The sequence below is a fragment of the Mastigoproctus giganteus genome, chromosome 4 (assembly GCF_048544385.1).
Source record: "Mastigoproctus giganteus isolate SK-2022 chromosome 4, ASM4854438v1, whole genome shotgun sequence".
NCBI classification, from domain to species: domain Eukaryota; kingdom Metazoa; phylum Arthropoda; class Arachnida; order Uropygi; family Thelyphonidae; genus Mastigoproctus; species Mastigoproctus giganteus.
The window spans coordinates 80,930,385-80,953,758 of record NC_143578.1 but is presented as its reverse complement, the minus strand read 5'-3'; the positions used below and the strand labels follow the sequence as shown (position 1 = coordinate 80,953,758).

General features: G+C 36.7%; 1 protein-coding gene across 2 annotated transcripts in view; it reads left to right on the top strand.

The window, feature by feature from the left end:
• Positions 1–23,374, top strand: part of LOC150086866 (solute carrier family 41 member 1-like) — a 202,263-nt gene that overhangs the window by 113,911 nt on the left and 64,978 nt on the right. For both annotated transcript variants that reach the window (XM_090372784.1, XM_090372783.1), the window contains exons 6-7: positions 10,315–10,459; positions 22,311–22,457. In XM_090372784.1, the coding sequence (XP_090228910.1) occupies positions 10,315–10,459; positions 22,311–22,457 (292 nt within the window). The remainder of the gene's footprint in view (positions 1–10,314; positions 10,460–22,310; positions 22,458–23,374) is intronic.

The window sequence follows — 23,374 nt, the reverse complement described above, 5'->3', positions numbered from 1 at the left end:
CATGCATAGTAAATATGATATGTGAAAATGATCAAACCAGATTTTTTCATTTTTACATTCTGCTGACAATGTACGAAACGTATCCAAAGTGCTATTGTGACAAACAGTTCAAATAATTGTTTATCTTGAGATAGTGAAATTGCACAACAGCATAAATAAAGCAGTAACCAATTCTTTAGAGCAGTGTTTCTCCAACTTACAATAATTGTAAGTTTCTAAGACTACTCTCTCTTTTGAGAGTTTAGTCTTACTGGCATACCCCTTCCTGGCAAAGGTAATTTGGGATTAGTTTTAGTAATACTACTTCCTCTGGAATAGAGCAAATACAGTACAATATGTGGTATTCATTTATTAACATATAATAAAGTTATATATTAATTTTTTAAAATGAATACAATAATAATTCTAAAAAATGGAAGTAATAATAAAAATCAACAAGCATTCTGACAGGCAAGTGTAGATCATATATATAACACAGTTTATTCGGAGAAAACAAACGGCATAATTATGTAGTGATTACTACCCACATGTCTCTTAAAACATTGCTTGGGTTACTACATGTAAAACACACACCCGCACGCCTCCATAGCCAGGTGGGAAGGAGCAGCAGTGCGTAGCACACTCTTCTTGATTAGACTGGGGTTCGAGCCCGTCACCACCAAATATGGAGGATGCGGAAAGGTCGGGGAATGACCACCGCATATCCCAGAGCAATATGGTCTGTTGCTAATGCTCCTAAAAACCAAATAACACACACACACACAAAGCATAATGTGCATATGCTGGATCATGTAATAGTGTAGTTTGATAAAATGATTGGGGGGGGGGGACCTGAAAAATCACAGATTACATAGCTCTATCATCTTTTTGATTCAATAAAGTGAAATTGTGATTCTAACGAGTTTTACACACTGCAACGTATAAAGGGTTCAGGTTTTCAAGTTTTGATTCAATTAACCAGTGATTTCCATTTATAAGTCAGTGGTGTTCAACCTTTTCCTATACAGGGGGCCATATTCAAAATTTGATTTGTTTTGTAGGCCGTGTTGAGTGATTCGAGAAAAATTAGTGTGTTATATGTAAAAGAAAAGTTTGTTTCATTTTTATCGTTTTTTATTTTCAGGCTATATATAAAAAATGGAAATTTATGGAAAAATGGAAATGGAAACAAATCTATTCCAGTGATTTATTTCCTAGATTTTATCAAAATTATAAAATCATTTTTTTTTTTTTTTTTAAAACCTTACTTTTTCTTTTAAATGCTCACTTTAGAAAACCTACAACCTGAAAAGATTTTAAATTTTAAGTACAATACACAATGTTTATTTAACAAAACTTAACATTTAATGAGGTGATTAAGGCTGGATATTTTTAGATAATTGCTCAAAATTTGGTTGAAAATTTGCAATTTTCAATATGGAATGAAGATGCCCATCTGTTATTCTGTTTCTTTTTAAATATTTATATGATTTCATGTGTGAAATTTGCTTGCAAACACTTTGATCTGAACAACGTAGCCATTTTCTCATTGCTACGCGGGCTGTACAAAAATTATTTGTGGGCTGGATACGGCCCGCTGGCCATAGGTTGGACACCACTGCTATAAGTGAACCCACAGTACTAAATTTTATTGAATTGTTTTCTGCATCTAAAAAACTATGATGAAGTAAAATTTAAAAAACCCTGCTGTGTACCGGGCAGGGGCGTGTTACTTGTACCACACTTTCGGAAATACCACTTTAGAGTATGGTTGAGATGTTGCCATGTCCTTACTGTGAATTATGTTATATTAAATCCTTCCTTTCCCCTTGAAATGGTAGGCCACTGCAACATCTGAGAATGGAGGTTTATTTTTTGTGATCTGCACTTAGAGTTGCCGTCCCTGTATGAATGCTGAAAGTAGAACACAGTTCTTTGCTGTCAGAGCATTACTGTAAATCACTGTTATTTTGGATTACATTTGCATCTTCTAATGAGTAGTGTGGAAGGTCTTGTAGTTGTTGTTGTTTGGTTTTTAGGAGCATTAGCAACTAAGGCCATATTGCTCCGGGAATATGCGGTGGTCAGTCCCTGACCTTTTCGCATCCTCCGTATTTGGTGGTGACGGGCTCGAACCCCGGTCTAATCAAGAAGTGTGTGCTATGCACTGCTGCTCCTTCCCACCTGGCTACGGAGGCGCCTTTGGAAGGTCTTGTACGGTGATCACCATATCAGTACCACAGGCAACTGCACATTACCAAAGCCAGGGGATTATGATCTTTATGAAACATTCACTGAGAAGTTGTTGCTCCAGTACATTGGGCAAAATCCATCAGACATATTCCATAATCCAGTGGGGATAGGCTTCACTTGGAAAAGCATACTAAACATTATCAGTGATGATAGCACCTATACTGACCTTCAATAGATGCAACATGCTCCTATGTAGGGAAAGTTCTACATACCTTGCTTGCTGTGGTCTAGTGGTTGACATGCATGCATGGCCACAAGTAAGGGAGTTTCAGATTCAAGCCATAAAAAAAAAGTACTGTTAATTCTTCTGTTGGCATTCGTAGTGAGCAAACCAGACTTGTTTTTGTACTGCTCTTCGATTAAGAGAGCATAGTGATTAGAGAGGTTAGATCAGAGGTTCCCAAACTTTCTCAGCTCACGGCGCCCTTACTGTCCCAGTAATTTTTTCATGGCATCCTTAGCCAAAAGAAATACCTAACACAGTGGTTTTTGACCTTTTTAATATATACTTATATAATAATTTTATTCTTTATATAGAGGTACTAAATAAAGATCAATTATAGATCACCACAAGATTAAAAAGATATGGTACAATGGATATTGTACCGTACCCTTTTTATAATGAAATAAATATATGAATTTCAAAAAAAAAAAAAAAAAAAAAAATACTTTAAGTAACTTAAACCCAAATTACATGGCACCCCAAGAATGTTGTTGTGGCACTCCAGTTGAAAACCACTGGGTTAGTTGATTGCTTTTAGTTAATTTCTTTAATATATGGTAAAGTTTTTATTTTGATATAATTTTTTTTTTTTCTGTAATAGTTTGTAAATTCAATTTTTATAATATTATAAATATTTTTTTTAAAAGTTACTTTCTGTAATGATAGTAAATTTAAACAATGAGTGTGACAAGATCCACGTTGAATACTTCATCAGAGGTTATCATGACTCGTATGGAAATAGCTAGCGGTGATTTCCAGGTGAGTCATGGTTTCATTGTTTGCAGAATCTGTGGCATGTATTCCGACATTGACCTGGTGGATAATCATAGCTCACCTGGTGATTCTTTTGTCACTGTTGTACAGAGAGTACCAATCTAAAATTAATTTGGTGTACTGCTAGAACAATTTGAGTCACTGAAAAAATGGGTGCTTGCCCTCAAGAATATTGTAACTGGAAGCTTACTCAAGACTCTAGTAACCCACCAAGTTATGCACTCCTGATTTGGTCCCAGAACAGAATAACCAAGTGCAAACTGCTCTGATTCAAAAGGACTTAGTTTCTGTTAGGAGACTGACTTGTTAGGGAAATGGAAAATATTTTTTGTAATAAGGATAGGTGGACTAGAACCAGGGTATGTCTGCCTTGAGCAACAATTGATGATATCACCAAAAGATTGTCAGATTTTAAGTTGGGGTAAAGAGAATATTATTATTCATGTGGGGACTAATGACATTAAGCACACATGATCAAATATAGGACCATGCTGAAGAAATGCAATGAGTTAGGTTAGAATGTACATCTGCAATTCTGCCCACACACGATAGGAAGGATTATATGCTGTAAAAGCCTTGCAGATTAACTCAACACTGGACTCTGCAAGGCTTTTGGGGGGAAATTTTTATCTGCACTTGTAGGTAGAAGGAATCTGTTTTGTAGAGTTGGGATACATTTAAGCAAAGGTGGTGCAAAGGTTTTTGCCAGTATCATTGAAGATACCTTAAAGGTTCAAGGAAACTGCTAGTTTGGGAGAACAAGGGTGATATGCATTTATCTAATGATATTGGTCAAAGTAACTCTTTCATATACCTTAAGTGTTCTTATTTGTTACCGCAACAGATCATATAAGCAAGATGTTCTGAGGGCAGAAACATTTCAAATGAGCGGTTAGCTAATGCCAGGGAAGTAAGGGGTGTGTTGGGGTATTTAATTATACAAGAATAATAAGTCTTAATTGTTTATACAGTAATGTCAGAAGTGTTATCAATAAAATGAGTGAATTTGAACTGCTGGTTAGAACAAGTAACGCTGACATAATAGAGTTTATGGAAACATGGTGCCACCCAGAAATAAGGGATGATGAGTTTCAGTATGGTATGTACAATGTATATAGGAAGGATAAGGCAGATAGAGGGGGTGGTGGTGGTGGGGGGGTCATGATCCTTATCTATCAAAAGCAGCCTGAGCACGATGAAGGCTTTCCCTGATTCAAACGTTTTGCATGCTAGGATAGAATCTGCATGGCGTGAAATAGTTGTAAGCAGAGTGGGATTAATCTGCAGGCCAGACTATTGTGAAGAGATTATGATGAGAGCCTCTACATGCAAATGGAATGGGCAAGTAAGTGTGAATGTCTTATTATGAGTGATTTTAATTTGCCTCTAATTGATTGGAGCAAATGAGAAGGAAACTCAATGAGGAACAATTTTTAAATCAACTAGATGATTATTGTTTGTATAAACATGTCAGGGAAGATACTAGAGAAAAAAAATATTCTAGACCTGATTGTCATCCATGAACCAGATGACATAATAGGGCTGACAGTACAGGAACCAGTAGCAGGAAGTGATCAGCGAGTTCTGTGGTGGACAGTGAAGAGAGGTAGCAAAAGGCAAAGGAAAGTGTTATAAATTTGGGAAAGGAAATTATGATGGCTTGAAGTGCTACATGGCTTCTATTAACTGGGAGTGAATACAATCGAATTATGATAATTGAATTAAAACATTAATCACAGAAGCCCTGAATGCATATATACCATTTTTAAAAAAAATACTCCATGAGGAAGATTCCAAGTTGGATGAATAATGAAATTTGCCAGATTACTTGAGCAAAAAAAATTCCGTGGAAAAGTTAGAGCAATAAAAAAGTACTGAAGCGCATAACAGCTATAAATAGATCTGTAATAGTGCCACAGAAAAGGTTAGGCTGGCAAAGGCAAATTATGAGAAATCACTGGCAAAGAGTGGGGATAAGGAATTCATATATATAAATGCAAAGAAGAGAAGAACAAATCAGATAGAACCCTTATGTAATGGATGTGGGAGTGTATTAGACACCCCAGCTGATGTTGCGGATGAACTCAACAGTTACTTCGCATCGATATTTATAGAAGAAAAATCCTTTGTCAATGAGAAATTATGGCAGTGAAGTTGAAAAACAGTAATTAAATGATGAAATTTCACATGATTATATAATGAAAAAGCTTTCGAGCCTACAGATAAGGCTCCTGGGGCTGATGGCATACACCCTATAATTTTAAGGAAGGTGGCAAGTGAGTGCATTGTACCATTAAGGCTAATTATGAGAGCATCACTGGACTCAGAGTTCCATGCGATTGGAAAAGTGCCAATGTATTGGAGTTTTGTGTTAGCAGGAAATTACCGATCAGTCTAACTTTCAGTAGTGGAGCGATGAGCAAGGATGGAATTCAGGATCGTTTAGATAGAAATGGCATTCTGAAAGATACACAGCATCGTTTTGTAAAGGGAAAATCATGTTTAACAAATCTGGTTTAGCTATCTTGACAGAGTCACTTATGAGCTGGATTTAGGAAATAATTTCGACATTGTTTATTTAGATTTCAACCGAGCATTTGACTCAGTCCCACATGAGCGGTTACTTTGTAAGCTGGAACAGGTTGGAATCACAGGGAAAATCCTTAGAAGGAAAGCAGAATGGCTACAGTGAAGGAGGCAGGGGGTTGTGATAAATGGTTGTTCCTCAGATTGGGCTAATGTAAGAAGTGGGGTGCCTTCCCCAAGGATCAGCATTGGGACCACTGTTTTTGATTTTCTTAAAAATGACATCAGTGAAGGGATAGAGGGCATGTATAAATTTGCAGATGATGTAAAGATTGGTAGAGTAGTTAATAATCACTGCCAAGCAGAGCTTCTTCAGTGTGACCTAGGTAGACTTCAGGAATGGTCAGAGAAGTGGCAGCTTCAGCACAGCAAAAAAGGTCTTAGACCTAGGGAACAGTAACCCAAATATAGCTTATACACTTGGTGGAGTTGAACTGGACTGTAGTGAAAGACAGGGACTTGGGAGTTAGATGCATTCAGATATGAAGTTCTCCAAGCATTGTAGACAGGTTGCAAGGAAGGCCCATGGTGTCCTATTAATGATTTATCAAACATTTGCTAGTAGAGATAAGGACATCATAATCCCATTATACAAGGGATTATGGTGTTACTACATTTGGAATACTGAGTTCAAGTATGGAGACCACACCTAAAAAAAGACTGAGCTTCTTGAAAGGGTCCAAAGATGGGTAACTTGCCTGGTGAGATCGGCAAAAGGATTTCCTTATGAGGAAAGACTTTGAATATGTGGGTTGCACAGCTTGAAAACTAGGCACCTTAGAGGGCACTTGATTGAGGTGTTTACGGCTCTGAGAGGCATCAGTAAAATGAATGAGGACGAAATTTTCATGGTTTTGAATGATTCTAGAACTAGGGGCCATAAATTCAAGTCACGAGGGGAGAAGCTTAGAATGGATTGTAGGAAGTTTTATTTTAGCTAGTGAGTTATAAATTACTGGAATAAGTTATCTACATGGGTGGTTGAGGCTGACAGATTTGGGAAATTCAAAGGTCAGCTGGATAATTACCTAGGGGAGGAGGGAAATGCATAGGTTGTTTATTTTCTTTTCTTTTATTAATTATTTTATACACTTTTCTGGCTGATCAGAATAATTGAATTGTATGTAGTCACAATGAATATGTAAACTCTTCTAGCCCTGGCTGTATCAAGAATAAACAGAAATTTATTATATATTTTATAAATTTATGAATGAACTGTCAACAGTGTGATTGAATTATACCTCTTGCCTCACAGTTAAGTGGTGTTTCTTCTTCTTCTCCAAGATAATTATGCTGATGGATAAGATTTCTGCATAAGTTATGTACTCCCCCTCCCCACCCATGTTATATAGATTAAAGTGGACCATGGCATTCCTTTGATCTCAATATGCTTGGTTTTTTACAGTGTTAAGGGGTGGGAGTGAACAAGGTTCTCAAATGATGCTCAAATAGGACATATGGAGGAATGACATCCATACAGTTGCTTGTGCAACAGCAAAAATGTACATTTGGTAGCAGTATGTCCATAGTAAGAGAGCAGCTATATCAGTTGCTTCACATTTGGAATGAAATTTGTGTTTAAATCATGTTGGTGGTGCAAAGGTCATCTCAGTTGAGGCTGAGTTAGGCAATAGTTTAAGACTTACCAAGAACCTATGTACGACCCGTATTACTTTGCAATTGATCATGTCACAACCTTCTAGTGTGAAAATCAAATTTACCAATGCCTTTGGCCAAGATAGTTATTGGTCTGTATGTCTGTAGCTGAGTAGTCAGGAGCGGGAGTGCAGTAGCACACGCTATTTGAGTAGACCAGGGTTCAAGCTCCTGACTGCTAAATACAGTCGTTCTGCCAACCTACACTAGACCAGTGTGGCAATTATGGTCCATTTCTCTCAATGTGAATTGTTGAGGAGGCTTCCATCCTGCAGTGGATTGATAATGGCTGCAGTTTTTCTCACGCAAGTGGTTCCTGAGAAACTTGCTACTGCCTCATAGGGTTTCCTTTAGAAAACAGGTAAACCAGTCATGGAACATAATTCATACATAATATACATGCTGAAGTATTCAAATTCTTTGTTCAAACTGTAACATTTTGAATAGATCCAAATATATGTAATTGACATTGTGCCTAATATTCCTGTATATGGGCATTTTTACTATAAAAACTACTCCATATTTGTTTTTCTTAACTGAATTGGTAGCATTAGTATACAAATGTGTCAGTTTCTTTTCATGCTTTTTTTTTTATAACTCTGACATATATCATGTTGACCAATCAGAGGTGGGGTGGCTTTCCCTAAGAAATTTTTAAATTGGTTATTCCTATAGCTTTAGCATTAGTTGGTCATTACTTTCTTGTGGTCCCATAGTTTTTCAGACATTTCCAGTTTTTGCAGTCTAGAGTGTTATAAGAACCTTTGGTAAGCCTTGTTTTCCCCCTTATTACTACAAATTTGCAACTAACAGATTGTGCCAACCTTTTGACTGATAGAATCGTTTGAAGTAGTATGAAAAATCAAATTTACCGGCGCTTTTGGCCATGATAGTTAATTGGTCTGTGTGGTTTCTTGATAAACTTGTTACTGCCTCAATAGTACTGGCAAATACACTTGCACTTTTCTTAAAGGCGCAGGCTATGTTGAGAGATTGTAGTCCACCTCTGCACAGTCTTTTGAGTCTGAAATTGACAAAGCTTAGGTCATACATTCCCTTCTGTTATGCTTTGTAAAATTAGTCTTTCACTTTGAATCCTGCCTTTTGGCTTTTCTCAATATTGTCTGGGTCTGTTAATTAAGACACCACAGGTCAAAAAGTTTTTTTTTCATAAGGAAAAAAATGTGGACTAAATCTCTAGGTGCTTAATCCAGATCTGTTCTAGTTTTGCATTTAGATGACCAAGTATGGGAACAAGGTGAAGTTGATTATACAACTTGCATACCTATCGGATACATTATTTATTATTATTGTTTATACACATTAAATATATTTCTATCCTTTTTATTTTGTAATTTAATTATTTGATTATAAATTACTTCAGGCATGATCTGGTGAATTGCTGAAACACATTTTTTGTCATGCCTTGAAAATATAAAAATTGCCCTCCTCCCAGCAAATTCTGGTGTGTGTGTGTGTGTGTGTGTGTGTGTGTACGCTCTTTCGTAACTAAATCACAATAGTATACAATCGTGACAAATATTCTGAAAATTTACCAGTTATACTTTGCTATCCTCTAGGTAGAAAATAAGGTGTGGCACCACATGTTATTTGAATGGATTACTTGACTGGTTGAACAAAAAGAAATATTTGCTGCTGTTTGCCATATCTATGAGATGGAGAGAGAGCAAAAGTGCTATCGCCATATCATGGTGATTGTTATTTTTGTAAGGTGAATGTTATTGGATTCTCAGCAAAGAATAAGACAAAATTGCTTATCTCAGCCTGAATTTAATGATGAGACCAATCTCTTATGACAATAATATGTGCCATTATTGAAGGTTTCCTTCAATAATGGCACATATTGTTGGATTGACCCCCCATCACTTTGAATGATAAGCAGTCATCTAATTCTCAGTTTGACGGCTCTTTCTGGCATCTAAAGTGTTCCCAGTGTTCCCGTCCTCCCAAAATCTTAAATTAAACTAACTTTCAACTAATATAGATGGCCAGTCACTGTGGCTCTCTCAGGTATGCAAGGTTTGAACAGAATCTTATTGTTAATTCAGCAACTGGAACGTGGTGTAAGTTAAGAGTATAAATTTTGTGTTACCAAGCATCCCCAGTTTCTGGGAATGCATGGTAACTCTACAAGAAGTTAATTCCATTCACTGGAACTGACTACTTATCCTCAGAATGCTCCCAATTTTTAGAATGTGTCCCTGAAAAGGTAACAAGAATTGCAGATCATCATGTACTTGAGATTACTCTTTTAAGTAAATATTCTGCACATTGTACAAAGTGTTATCATTAGTAGAGGCATACGATGCAAGAAAGCAAGCTTATGCAGCATCAGCCAAAAAAAAAAAAAAACTCTCCCATTTCACCCCTCCATATGTTCCAAATACCTGTCCAGCTCAGCCTTAAATTTATTTAGGCTATCAACTTCCACAACAAAAGATGGAAGTCTCCACCAATTAACTACCTGCTGGCTAAAGGCAAACTTCTGCACATCTATCCTACAACTGTCTTTCCTTAATTTGAATTTATGCCCTCTCATGTGATTATTCTGAGCAAGAGGAAGAATCCCATCAGCATTGAGCATGCTCAAAACCATTCAAGGCTTTATACACCTCAATCAGATCACCTTGCAGGTGCCTAGTCACCAAACACTGTAATCTGCAAAACTTAAGCTCTTTCTTTGTAAGAGCAACCCTTGAGCTCATACATATAAAACATATCTAGATACATACTCTGGAAAGGATTAATATTAAAATATCTTAAAAGATTATGATGATTTATTTTTTGTCTTAAGAGCTGTATTCTTTTTATTTCCTACTTAGTGTCAAGCAGCAGTTGTTGGTTGTTTTGCATCCATATTTGCTGTAGTAATTGACTGGATCAATGCACACAAATTTGACTTGGATCATGCTGTTCTCCTTTGTGCTAGTAGTTTGGTTACTGCCTCAGTTGCCAGCCTTGTCCTTGGTAAGTATTACTCCATTATACATTCATTAGAAAATGGGTTTTTTTCCCCTTTCCTTTCCATTTATCTGAGTATTGTTCTGAAGAGATAATAATATTATTGCATTTGACTGTTCTGTTCTTGTGGTCCAGTTTAGGTTGCAGAACTGAATATTATTTTATAATAAAGATAGATGGACTAGAACCAGGGTGTGTTTGTCAAATTCTAAGGAAGGGAGATTTAATGAAAGCATTATTATTCATGTTGGTGAAATTAAACTAACAATTAAATTAATATGACCTAGTGATTTGTTGGATAAATATAAGAATATACTGAAGTAATGCCACGAGTTAGGTCAGAATGTGTATGTGCTGAAGCTTGGGTGTTAATTCAAAATTTAAGGGAGTCTGCAAGGCTTTGGGGGGGGGGATTTATCAGTGTATATCTTAAGGATCCAGGAAAACTGTTAGTTAGAAGGGACAAGGGCAATATAGATGTCTTTATTTGTCTATGGGTCAGAGTAATGCTTGCGCGCGCGCACACGCACACACACACACACACACACACCTCAAGAGTTGTTGTTTGCTGCAATAGATGATATTGGCAAGGTGTTTTGGGAGTAGTAACTTTTAAATGAGTGGGAGGCTAAGGCTAGAAAAACAAGCAAAAATAACTTAAAGAAGTGTCTGTTAGTAAACTGTAGAAGAATACATAGCAGTTTACTGTGTCTAGAGTAATGTCAGGCGTGTTCTTAATAAAATTGAGTGAATTCGAACTCCAAGTTAACACTGACATAATGGGGCTAAATGAAACATAATATCACTTGGAAATTGGGCATGATGTGTTTCACTATGGTATGTTAGTGTATTCAGAAAGGATATGGAAGATAGAAGTAGTGGTGGGGTGATGCTTCTTATTGAAAGCAGCCTGGGCACAAAAAGAACTTTTCCATATTTAGAACTTGTCTGCCAGCATAGAATCTGTGTGGTGTTAGTCAGCTGGAAACAAAGGTATAATGAGAGTGGGAGTAACCTTTGGACCAGAAGATAGTGAAGAGCATGATGAGAATCTCTACATGCAGATGGAATGGGTGACTGAATGTCTTTGTATGGGTGATTTCAGTTCCCCCTAATTGATTGGAGTAAGTGGGAGGGAAACGTACCATGAGGAACAAATTTTTTAAATGAACTGTATGTACCAGCAGTTAGACTAGGAGTAAAAATAATCTAGACCTAGTCATTAACTTATAAATCAGATGATATCATAGGGTTAACAGCATAGGAACCATTAGCATGTAGTGATTATGCAGTTATTAGTTGAAAGATGAAGAAAGAGGTTACAGTAGTTTTCATGAATGGGGACTGAGTTTAAGATGCTAAATAGTATCTATTAATTGGGCAGATTATAGAAAGAGGGTTAATACATCGAACACCTTTTAAAGCAATAATCACAAAGCCACAAATGCATATCTTTCTATATATTAAAATAATTTTCCTCCTAGTGATATTTATTCAGCCAGTGGGAGAAGAGGCATGCAGGTTACTTGGTAATACATAACAAATACTAAAATATGTAACAGAAGCTTGTTTTACTGTGGTAAAATAAGCTTTTGTTTAAGCGTGGTCATGCTAGATAAACCTTGTGCACATGCTTTGTTTATCTAGCATGACCACACAGTACCATTCTTGATTTCCATATGTATTCATAGCTGAGGAAGAGAGTGTCAAAAGCTTCTTTAAGTATTTTATTTTATCAAAAGAAGTGAGTGCAGCAAGCAGGGGGCAAAGCCCCCTAGCATACCATTAAAAAAAATAGCATAAGGAGGACGTTGAGATAGATGAATACAGGGATAGCCAGCTTAATAAAGCAGAAAAAGATGGCATGGAAAATTAAAGCAATGAAAAGTACTGCAGCCTACAACAGCTACACATTGATCTCTAATAGTACCTTAGAGAAGGTTAGGATGGCAAAGGCTAATGTGGGAAAGCATTGGCTAAGTAAGCAAAGAATGGGGTCCAGCAGTTTTTCATGTATTTGAATACAAAGAAGAAAATTAATCAGATTGCACCCTTTTATATTGGGTCTGGGAATGTCTTAGATAACTCTGCTGATGAATTGATACTTTGCATCAGTCTTTACTGGTGAAAGTCATACTTGTCAACCTCTTGAGATGAAAACCTGTATTCTGGATCAATAAAAATCAATAGTTTGAAAACAACAAATTGTCATATACGAATTAATTAAACATATAATAGAGACAAATTTTGCCATTCCTGAAACTTTATTTTCCTCTTTTGGTTTAGGGTGCTCTGTATTATAAGCAATATAGGCACCTTTTGCACTTTTCAAAATGCTGTCAGTGGGCTTAAAGCCTGTATAACTGGTATCATTTTGTATTTCAAAAAAGAAGTCAGTGTCTGCTGCATTCATGGGCCTCCTACAGTCTGTGTGGATGTTCTTCGTCATGGAGAAAGATCATTCACAGTCAGCATTGCTGTGAAGCAAGGTCAGTAGTTGCTGAATAATCACTTTCAGATTTGACAAGCAGATGAGGACCAATACTTGTTCTCTGACTGATAACAACCAGCCAGTAAATTAAATAAATTTTCTGTTTATACTCCGGTACGACCAAACGGTCAGAGGAGTTCACAAGATAGACAGAATACAAGAAACAGCACCATATTGAGCAGTCACGGGCTTGAACCCCGGTCACTCAAGGCACGTGTACTTATGCACCCGCCCGCCTGACCACTAGGCTACGGCGGCCTAATAGCTATGAAGGCTACGGCGGCCCAGTAGCTATGAAAGCTTTTTTTTTTTGTCATTTTCTGTCAGAGGCGTATGGCTATCAGATAGCATATAATAATCATTAAATTCACCTTTAAGAGCTTACTGATTGAGATGTGGAGCAAAATTATCTGCAGATGTGCAGGTACTGCAGATTATCTTTAATGATTGGGTCTAGTACTTTGAGGTTTCTCAACACCTGATTGTGAAATGGAAATTTTTTTCAACTCCCCCCATAGCCACATAAAAATTTCTTACATCCTCAAAAAATTACATTTTGACTTCACTGTCAGTCTCCATTTCTTCATTCAGTGTTCTGTTATACAGGCCTACTGCCAGTGTGCTGTCATGGTTCACCTCACGATTACTAAATTTGATGAGCCTGAAGTAAACCATATGTTTAAAGACCATCTCCACAAATTTAACTAAAATCTTCCTAAACAATCTGTCTATCTACTATATCATGCCACCTATCTGAGATTCATCTGTTTGAAAGTTTATTGAACTCATTTTAAAATGGTAGAATGGCAGGGTCATCAGGGTCAGTGGTGACTTTAAAAGTGTATAGATGTTTCTGACTGCCAGGCTGTTCATTGTCTCTGTCTTTCAAAATAAGATGAAAGTGCCACATGCTGGTTGAGGATCCTTTCCACCACATTATGCAGCGACGGCCAGCAGGTGTGGCAGTGTTTAAGTATATTCAGGTTATCCACCTCTGTGAATAGCTGTAAGTTCTTGTGTACTTTTCTTTGTTTAATACTATGCTCAAAATAGTAATAAATATCCACCTACTGATACAGTTTCCAGATCCCATCTTGTGCACACAAATTAGCCAAGTGACAAATGCACTTAGTACTGATGAAAACATCAGGATTTCTCAGCTTTGCCCTGGTGAACAGAGTTTGATATCCCTATCATGACATTGCATTTGTCATTGGCAAAGCCAGTACAATTACTCCAAGGGATATTTAAACTTGAGAAAATATTGTCAATAACATTTGAATACGGCCTTACTGGTTCCACTGCTGCATACTAGCATGTCCAGCAATGTCTTGGGTTCTAAACCATCTTCAAAAGTAGTTGATCATTTTTCAGGTTTCTTGTCATTTGACTCGTTGATTTTTCATTGAGAATGAATTCTGTCTTCACAGCTTGATAACTGGTTCTGTTGCAGATGGTGCCAAGAAGTTTTTAATAACAAGTGTTCTTTTGGTCCCCTTTGATTGAAACTTGTGGCAAAGCACCAGACAAGAAGCATTATAGCTGCCAAGTCACAAAAGTGATCAGATACTGAAGAATCCAGGTTGTGTGTGTGCAAAGAAACTTGCAAATAAAACTTCAGCTCTAGTAACTGTTATTTTCCTGTGTTGGCTGAGCAGCAGAGAGGCTCTTGATGGATGCTCTCTTCTTTGTTTCAAACATTTTTTTCATGCATTTTTGCCTTGAAGTGGTCTTTCAGTTCAAATAAGCCTGAAGCTGCCATTTTAATGTCTTTACTGCATATTTTGCAAAAAGCACTGGCTGATTCTATTTTGGATACATCCATATGCCAGGAAAGTTGAATCCAATCAGCCTAAAACTTACCATGACCCTGGTCCTCGTCTTCAAGCTTGTTTCTTTGCATTAGGCTCAGCCATTTGTTGGATGAAATATTTCAGCTAGAAGAAGTGATAATATTTTTTAAAAATCAGATGAATTATTACATATATATAAATCAAAATAATGATGCCTAATTGCTGATCAATTAACTATTAAAAATATTAAAAACAAGAATAATGATTGTAGAATGATTGATATTAGAACATTTTTCAATTTCGTTTTTGTTCACTTAGTATTTTGGCACCTGTTTAAGTTCAAGGAGAGATACTTGAAACAAAACAATTAAATATTTAACAATTATTTACTGATAATCCTGAATCAGTAAATAATTTATTTAATAATTTTAAAAAAATGTGGGTCTTGAGGCACCATGCTTAGACTTTGAATTCATTTGGGTAATTTAAAATTGTTCAATAATTAAAAATTAATTTTTTAAAAAAAATTTAATCCTACCTCAGAATTTCATTTGAATCATTAAGCATTAAATTTACAAATAAGTGTATGCTACAAAATCAGTTTAAAAAAAAAAAAAAAACTACTATTTTGCAAAATAGAAGTTGGATGAGAATTTGAATTTCTGAATGGTGGTTACACCATTGTAACTGCCTCCCTATGTTAAGCATGAACATTTAGACATTTAAGGAAACATGTGTTTGATAGTAATATGTAATGTATAAAATAAGGGAAACTTATCAAACAAGAAATTAGTTTCTAGTAATAATAAGGGGGTCAGACTTCTGATAAATCACAAGTTGAACAATGAATGAAAAGTGCAGGTTATGATATGTCGGCACGTAAGGCTACAGTAAACGAAGTTAAACTCGTGATTGCTCATGGGAAGAGTGCTGATTATGAGAATAACTTCCACAATTTAAAAGAAAATTAGGGATTAAAACGCACAGGTGAAAACCACAAAACAAAAAATAATAAGTACAAAATACGGTCAAATGATACAGATTGACTGGTATGGAAAGTCCCTTTGTGCTAAGGAGAGATTGTGCAAGTGAGGCTGAGGCATGAAATTACTGATTGTTTATTAGGGAAGCTTTGAGCCTAAAGGCAAGTAAAGTGGATGGAGTTGATGGCATATTCCAAAATTTTTAGGGAGGTGGCCAGAAAGTGTATTGAACCATTGAGGTTAATTGTGAGGGCATCATTGGATTTGGCAGAGAGATTCCTTTGTATTGGAGAAGTACTAACATAATTCCAATACAGCAGGCTCTTGTTATAACACGGTTCACTTTACTCTGATTTGTCATAACGCTGTTCTTATATTATAACCCATATCTAACTATAACACTGTCAGAAATCACTATAATGCTCTTTTACAGATTGCGTTTTTGGCATATTCAACAAAATAGTTTCATTTGATGGAGTCGATAGCTTGAAAATGAATAGCAAAACAGCATTAAAATGTTTCCCATGCTGACTTGAGAAATTTTCTCCCACGCTAATTTAATTGCACTATGGTGACTTGTTACGTAGTTCCGAGATCAACATTTTAAAAATGATCAAGTATATTGCTTGTAATATTTGCATTATATGCATTTATCCGAAGTCTAGTCATCACTCAGTACAGTATTAGACATAGTGTGTAACAGACAGTTTACCCGAACATTGTATCATAATTAATGCAACCAACGGAGTTACATTTTCGAAGGGTTAATAATGGCGGATAAGAATGAAAAAGCAACGTCTGGACGCAGTATGAAGACTACAAATGTAAGAAAAATAAAATTTGAAAATTAAATTAGATGTTTTGAAGCAAATCGATTCCGGGCAAACGACAAGCGGATGTGTTCCATAATTTAGGACTGGCAAGTTTAACTGTAAGAACAATTATAAAAAATAAAATTCATTTTACAGCGGGAAAAACAGCTGTTCCACTGCTAGCACTAGGCCGGCTATTAGGATTGAAATGGAGAGACATTAACTAATTTTATTGAAGATATAATATCCAGAATTGGATATTATCTTCAATAAAATTAGTTAATTCAGAATTCAGTTAAGTTATTAATTGAATGCAGAATTCAGTTAAGTTATTATTAAAAAAAAAAAAAAAAAAAGGGGGGGGAGAGAGAGAGAGAGAGAGATTAGGTGATGATCTGAAGAAAACTCACATAAAAAAAAAAAAAAAAAAATGTGGAACCATTTAAAACTAGTAAGGGCTGGTTGAATAGATTTAAAATCCAGGGAGAAGCCACAAGTGCAGATCAAGGAGCCAAAACTTTCAAAAAAGAACTTGCTAAAATTATTGAAGAGGGGTATTATGTGTTATACTTAAGTTTTTAACATAAAGGAAGTCGGACTTTTTTGGAAACGAATGCCTAAAAGACGTTTCATATTGAAAGAAGAAAAAAAACATGCCAGGTTTCAAAGTGGCGAAGGATCGGTTGACTTTAGTGTTGGGTGGTAATGCTGCGGGGAATTTAAAATTAAAACCCCTTTTAGTTTACCAGGAAGAGGGCCAAAGTACAACCCATAATCGATACAATTTTCATGATTAAATTCATCAATTAAATTCATGATTAATTGGAATTTGAAGTTTAATTTTGATACATAAGTAGTTACCACATAATTCCAGTGGTAACTACTTATGTATCAAAATCAATCCTATAGCACTGACCGCAACTCACAAATACATATGTTACCTTATGGGAATGCGGCGCTCGCTTAGTGTGGATTCACTTAACGCTCTGTTTTTCCGGAACGAATTATCGGTGTTAAGCGGGGGTCACCTGTACGTTAAGGCAGTTCAAAGAGTAATTATAGACCAGTTAGTCTGACTTCAGTGATAGTGAAAATCTTGGAGACAATGAGTATAATCTAGTGACATTTAGATAGAAATGGCATTCAGAAGGGCACACAACATTGTTTTGTTGTAGGGGAAAATCATATTTAACTATTTTAAGAAAATGATATTAAACTATTTTGATGTAGGAAACAATTTTGATAGTGTACTTTGATTTTAGCAAGTCATTTGACTCTAGTTCCTTATTGGAGGTTGCTATATAAGCTGTGAACCATGTTGTTGTTATTGGAAAGATTCTTCAGGTTGGTTCTTCCCTAGTCCTATATTTCCTATTGCACAGATTACAATCTCCATGGGAACTGCATATTCTGCCCCTCATGATCCTTCTCTGTAGCCTTATGCTTAGAATTGAGTTGGCATTCCTGATAAGTTTCTTGATTGACTTCTTTCCAGGACATGAGTATGTTTTTTTTTTTCTTGGCTACTTAATCTCGTGCATCAAAATACTAAATTTCTGCTTCAATTCCTCACTCTTTATATCTAACAGAGAGATATATGCATGGCACTAATATACTGCCATGTGGCCACTATTGGGTACATCTACCTTTTTCATGAAATGGGACATTCCTTCATTAACAGCATCATGTGTTTGTACCTACCTCATAATATAAACAAAGTGGATGGATGCATAGGGTGCTATACATGTACAATTCAGTGTGGGAATGGGCAAGATGAAAGATTTGAATGTCTGTGAAGATGACATGGTAATTGGCATCAGATGTGCTATTATGAGTATCTCAGAAACTGCAACCCTGTTGGGGCTTTTACATACTTTTACATATATCAAGATTGGCACAGTAACCAAATAACATCTGGTCAACAGTGATCCTGTGATTGGAAATAGCTCATTGATGAGGGGCCAGTGTAGGCCAATCAGACATGTTCAAGATAACAGAAAGGCTAGTCAGTCAGACTGGGCATTTCAGAATGCACAACTTCTGGGTTCCACTACTACTGTCAAGAAAAAAAATGAAGTACAGTCAGTCCTCGTATAGCACGATAGTTGTGTTCCTAGAAACCCTCGTGCAATGCAAAGTTGTGCAATATAAATAACAGGCCCTATGGGAAAAATAGGGTTAGGTGCCGACCACCCAAGATTGAACACACATTTGTAACCAAAACATTACCAAACAATAAATAATCGTAATAAAATACTTATGTATTTTTTTACTATTAATCGTAATTAATCAAACTATCGTAATAAAATACTTACGTATTTAATAGTTGTAATAAAATACTTACGTATTTTATTACAACTATTACGTAATAAAATATTGCTAATGCTTTTGCTTCTATCGTAAGCAAACTTGTTTTTTGTTTGATTTTCTATCCAAACAGATGACAGCCATTCCATCTCTTCCAATTCTTTGTTTTAATCTAATGGATTTTAATTACGCTGAGTTGTTCCTGCTATGTAAGTTGTTTTTATTTTCTCTGCATTCTTTCAAATTCTTGGCGTTGCCTCATTTAGGCTTGTAGCACATGCAATATCACATGGTCTTTCATTTCGCTCAAAGGGTATCACAATTTCATATTTTTTCTCTATCGACAGAGGCGGCCATAAGCCTTACCAGGGAAACCCCGGTGGGTCGGAGGCCAATGTGATTTTGGCCATAAACGCTAGTGTGAGGCCACTCTAAATTTTCCCGGGTAAGAATTTTTGATCCAGTCCGCCTCTGTTTATCGATATTGCTTTTCTTTTTCTCTCTGAATCTGCAGTGTCTTCCCCAGGACGCTTCCCTTTTCACACCTTTTAAGTATTTTACTAATTTTTAGGGAATAAAGCACAATTACAAAACGAGGAGGCACGCTTGATACACATAAACAAAGCTGCGTGTGTAGCAACTGAATAAACAACACCGTAAAGGCAGAGATACACTTAACACCTCACATTTTACTAAAGCACATTTCTGGGGGTTACTACCATAAAACAAAAATAATTTCCAGTTGCGTTCTTGCTAGTGGAATCTGTTATAAACTGGTAGTAAACTCGATCTAATTGCATTTGCGATAATGCCGATAGCTGGAATTGTGTGGGTTTTTACGTTATTATGGGAAATGTGTTTCCCCTTCACTGATATAAAAAAAACATAAATACATTTTCAGAATCTTCTCTTCATTCCTATTGTGTTGCGTTCAGTTGGGGTGATTCCACGTTTGACTGCCATTTCTTGTAAACACAAAGGCGAATCGTGCATAAGCGAATTCGGTTCGTGTTATATAAGATATCATTCCCCTATTTATAAATCGTGTATGATCAAATTTGTGTAATGTAAACACATGTTATACGAGGACTGACTGTACCACTACATTGGGTTCGTGAATGTCCACACTGAATGGTAGAGAATTGGAAAAGCAATACCTGGTCGAGAAAGTTTCCAGTTCCTCTGTTTCATGCTGATGGCAGGCCCAGAATATGGCAAAAGCTGTGAGTTTGTGGAACTCTATGCCAACAATGCAGGCTGGTAGTGGTGGCAGCAGTGTTAATGACAAGAGGAGTGTTTTTGTGTTGCACATTGCTCCACTGATATCAAAAGGCTCACTGTTTGGATGCTACAGATTATCTGGAATTTGTTTCCTACCAGGTGCCTCTCCTCGTGGCTTAATGGATACATGAGTAGAGATCTGCAGCCGCCCAGTTTGCAAACCAGTTGGGTCAACATGACCCAGCATCCCTGTGGCATTTTTTTGAGTCCATTCCTTGTTGAATCCATACTGTTCTGTGGGTAAAAAAGTGATCTATTGACAATTAAGTAGGTGTTCCTAATAAAGTGGCCACCTGGCATATATGCTGCTAGACGTGGTTCTGAATGTATATGCCACAGGATATAAACTATGGAACTGTGGCTCCGAAGAATTGCTGTAGGCATCTGGAGTTGTAATAATACGAGGGCGGTTCAATAAAGAATCACCCTGACCTAGCTACAGAGGTTGCTAGCCTGTTGATTCTTGGCACAGGTTTTACTCCTTCTCTACATAGCCACTGTGCAGATTTACACACTTTTTCCCATCAATGGATGAGGCTACAGATACCGTTTTTGTAGAAGTGGTGAGGTTGGTCTTTGAACCATGATTCTGTTGCAGAAATGAGTGTCTTGTCATCAGGGAAGTGGGTCCCCCGAAGAAACGATTTGAGGGAAGGAAACAAGAAGCCTGATGGTGCAAGATTGGGCGAGTAGGCTGGATGGGGCAGTATTTCATATCCACAAGTGGCCGCTTGTGTTGCAGTTTCAGAAGTATGATCTGGGGCATCGTCTTGAAGCATTCTCACACCTTTGGACAGCATGCTACGCCTACATGCTTTGATTTTCTCCCTTAATTTTGTGAGTAAGTGGCATAATAGGCACCTGTAATTGTTCTACCTTTCAGCAGGTAATCAGTCATTATTACGACTTTCTCATCCCAAAACACTGTCAACAAGACCTTTCCTGCTGATGCTTGGACCCTTGCCTTCTTGAGGGGTGGGGAACCATGATGTCACCATTCCATGGATTGCTTTTTACTTTCAGCGTCGAAATGGTGTATTCAACTTTCATCCTGAGTGATTAGACGAGAGAAAAAGTCTTCCTCATTTTTTTGGCAGAGGGCTAACAACTCTTGTGATTTCTGTTGTCAATCAGCCTTTTGGAAACGATTCAATAATCTGGGAATCCATCTTGCACTCAATTTTTGTAACTGGAGTTGGTCGTGAAGAACTGTTTCAACAGAGCCCACACTAACCTTCACCTCCTGGGACAATTCATGCACAGATATCCGGTAATCTTCCATGATTAACGACTCCACTTTTCTGATTGTGCTGTCATCGATGGCTGAATGGGGATGACCTGGAATGGGCTCAGGTTTTACCGATGTCTGACCACACCTAAACTGTCTATGCCAGTGCTTCACAGTTCCATAGGATGGGGCTTCATACTTATATAGAGCAGTCATCTCCTCGTGGATTTCTTTAGGAGATTTCCCCTTTAATAACAGATACAGGATTAGAGCTCTGGCTTCAGCTTTGTACATGATGCTACTTCGTCACACGTTCAGCTCTGTAAGAGAAAAACAAATTGAGACAGGGCTGAAATTTTACACCTTTAGTACAGAGATATGTATACAAAATATCATGACTCTGCGATATGTGGAAGTAGGTGAGGGCGATTCTTTATTGAACCATCCTCATATCTTATGTAATAAGTGTATCTGTCTGTTGTGTCCTAGGCAAACTCTGCACTTGTAATGAAAATGCAGGAGTATTCAATTGTGGTTTTTTTTTTTTTTTTTTTTGACTCAAACTAAAAGCATGAGTCCTGCCTGTGAAATATTTTGGTATTGGCTAAGTTTATAATTAGACCTTACGTTCTTGTAACTATAATAATGCCAAATATTTCTAGTTTTAATTTTATTTATATAAGAAGATCCTGGTAACTTTTGGTCTAAATAATTTTGGTATGGTAGAACATATATCAAATAAAAAAAAAAAAAGAAAAAAGTAAATAAGAACATGCTACAAGCAGCAATGTTTGCCTCTCACCTTTTCAGTGTTTTCCAACATTTTCTCCAGTATTCCTGGTCTCAATGTCCCCCCCTCCCTTTCTGGTTGGAAGTAAACTCATCAATGTAATGCTTTAGAAATATTTGTTTGCACACAGTTTTAAGTTAGGAAATTACATCTTGTTATTTTGTTTTTATAGGTTGTGTGACTGTAGGGGTTGTTATTCTGTCCAGAAAGTGCCATGTCAACCCTGATAATGTTACTACACCCATTGCTGCTTCTCTTGGAGATGTTACAACTTTGGCTCTGCTGGCAGGCATTAGTAGTTTGCTATTCAAAACCATTTGTAAGTAATTCTCATGACTACAAGACATTCAAATAGACACTTTAAATACAGAGAACATTTTTAATCATGATTTTGTAAGGTAATAATGTCAAAATTAACCCTTTTGCAGGCACATTAAGAGGGGGGAGGGAAAGGACAATAGATGTTGGTTTTCAGCAGTCAGGTTGCTTTTTGGGGAGAGAGAGAGAGAGAGAGATGACAAGAATTAGTTGTAAATGGGAAACCTTTAAATATACTCTTAATTTCTGACACTGTAATGAATAATAAGATAAATTATATTGAGAAACAAGTAGTTAATAAAAAAAATATTTTTTTTCCTTGTCTTTTAGGTCAGCTTTCTATTGAAGTTAATGAAAATTGAGGTGGGGGTCCATATCTTCCAATATTGGAGGATTAGATAGTTGTAAGGATTGGTACCCTACTTATTTTCTAATAGTAATTGTTAAGTTACAGTAATGCAAACCTTTCTATGTTGAAATGGGCTACATCGTTTTCCATTTGTTAATAACTGCAACAACTCGTATTTCCCAGAGTTCTGTTCTTGAAACAGGAGAGTGAAAGCAGGCTATAAATTCGTCTTCTAGGGGATTTGAGCTATTCAAGTGGCCCTTACTTGAATTTGAGAGGAAATATCAAGCAGTGTTTTGATTAGCATTAAAATGCACTATCATAATCTCTTGAAAAGTTAAAATATTCAAAGAACTTAATGCTAGATTAACTCTGGTTAGTAACAGAAAAAATTAGTACTGTAATGTAATGTTTTGGCAGTTATGTTACAGCCGAATACAAATGGAAACAATATCTGAAGATATGCCGACCGGGCTAGCCAGGTGGGTAAAGTGTCTGCCTGGCAACCCAAAGGTCGCGGGTTTGAATCCCGCCTCGGGCTTGGATGAAAGTACTGCAAAACCTTGGGA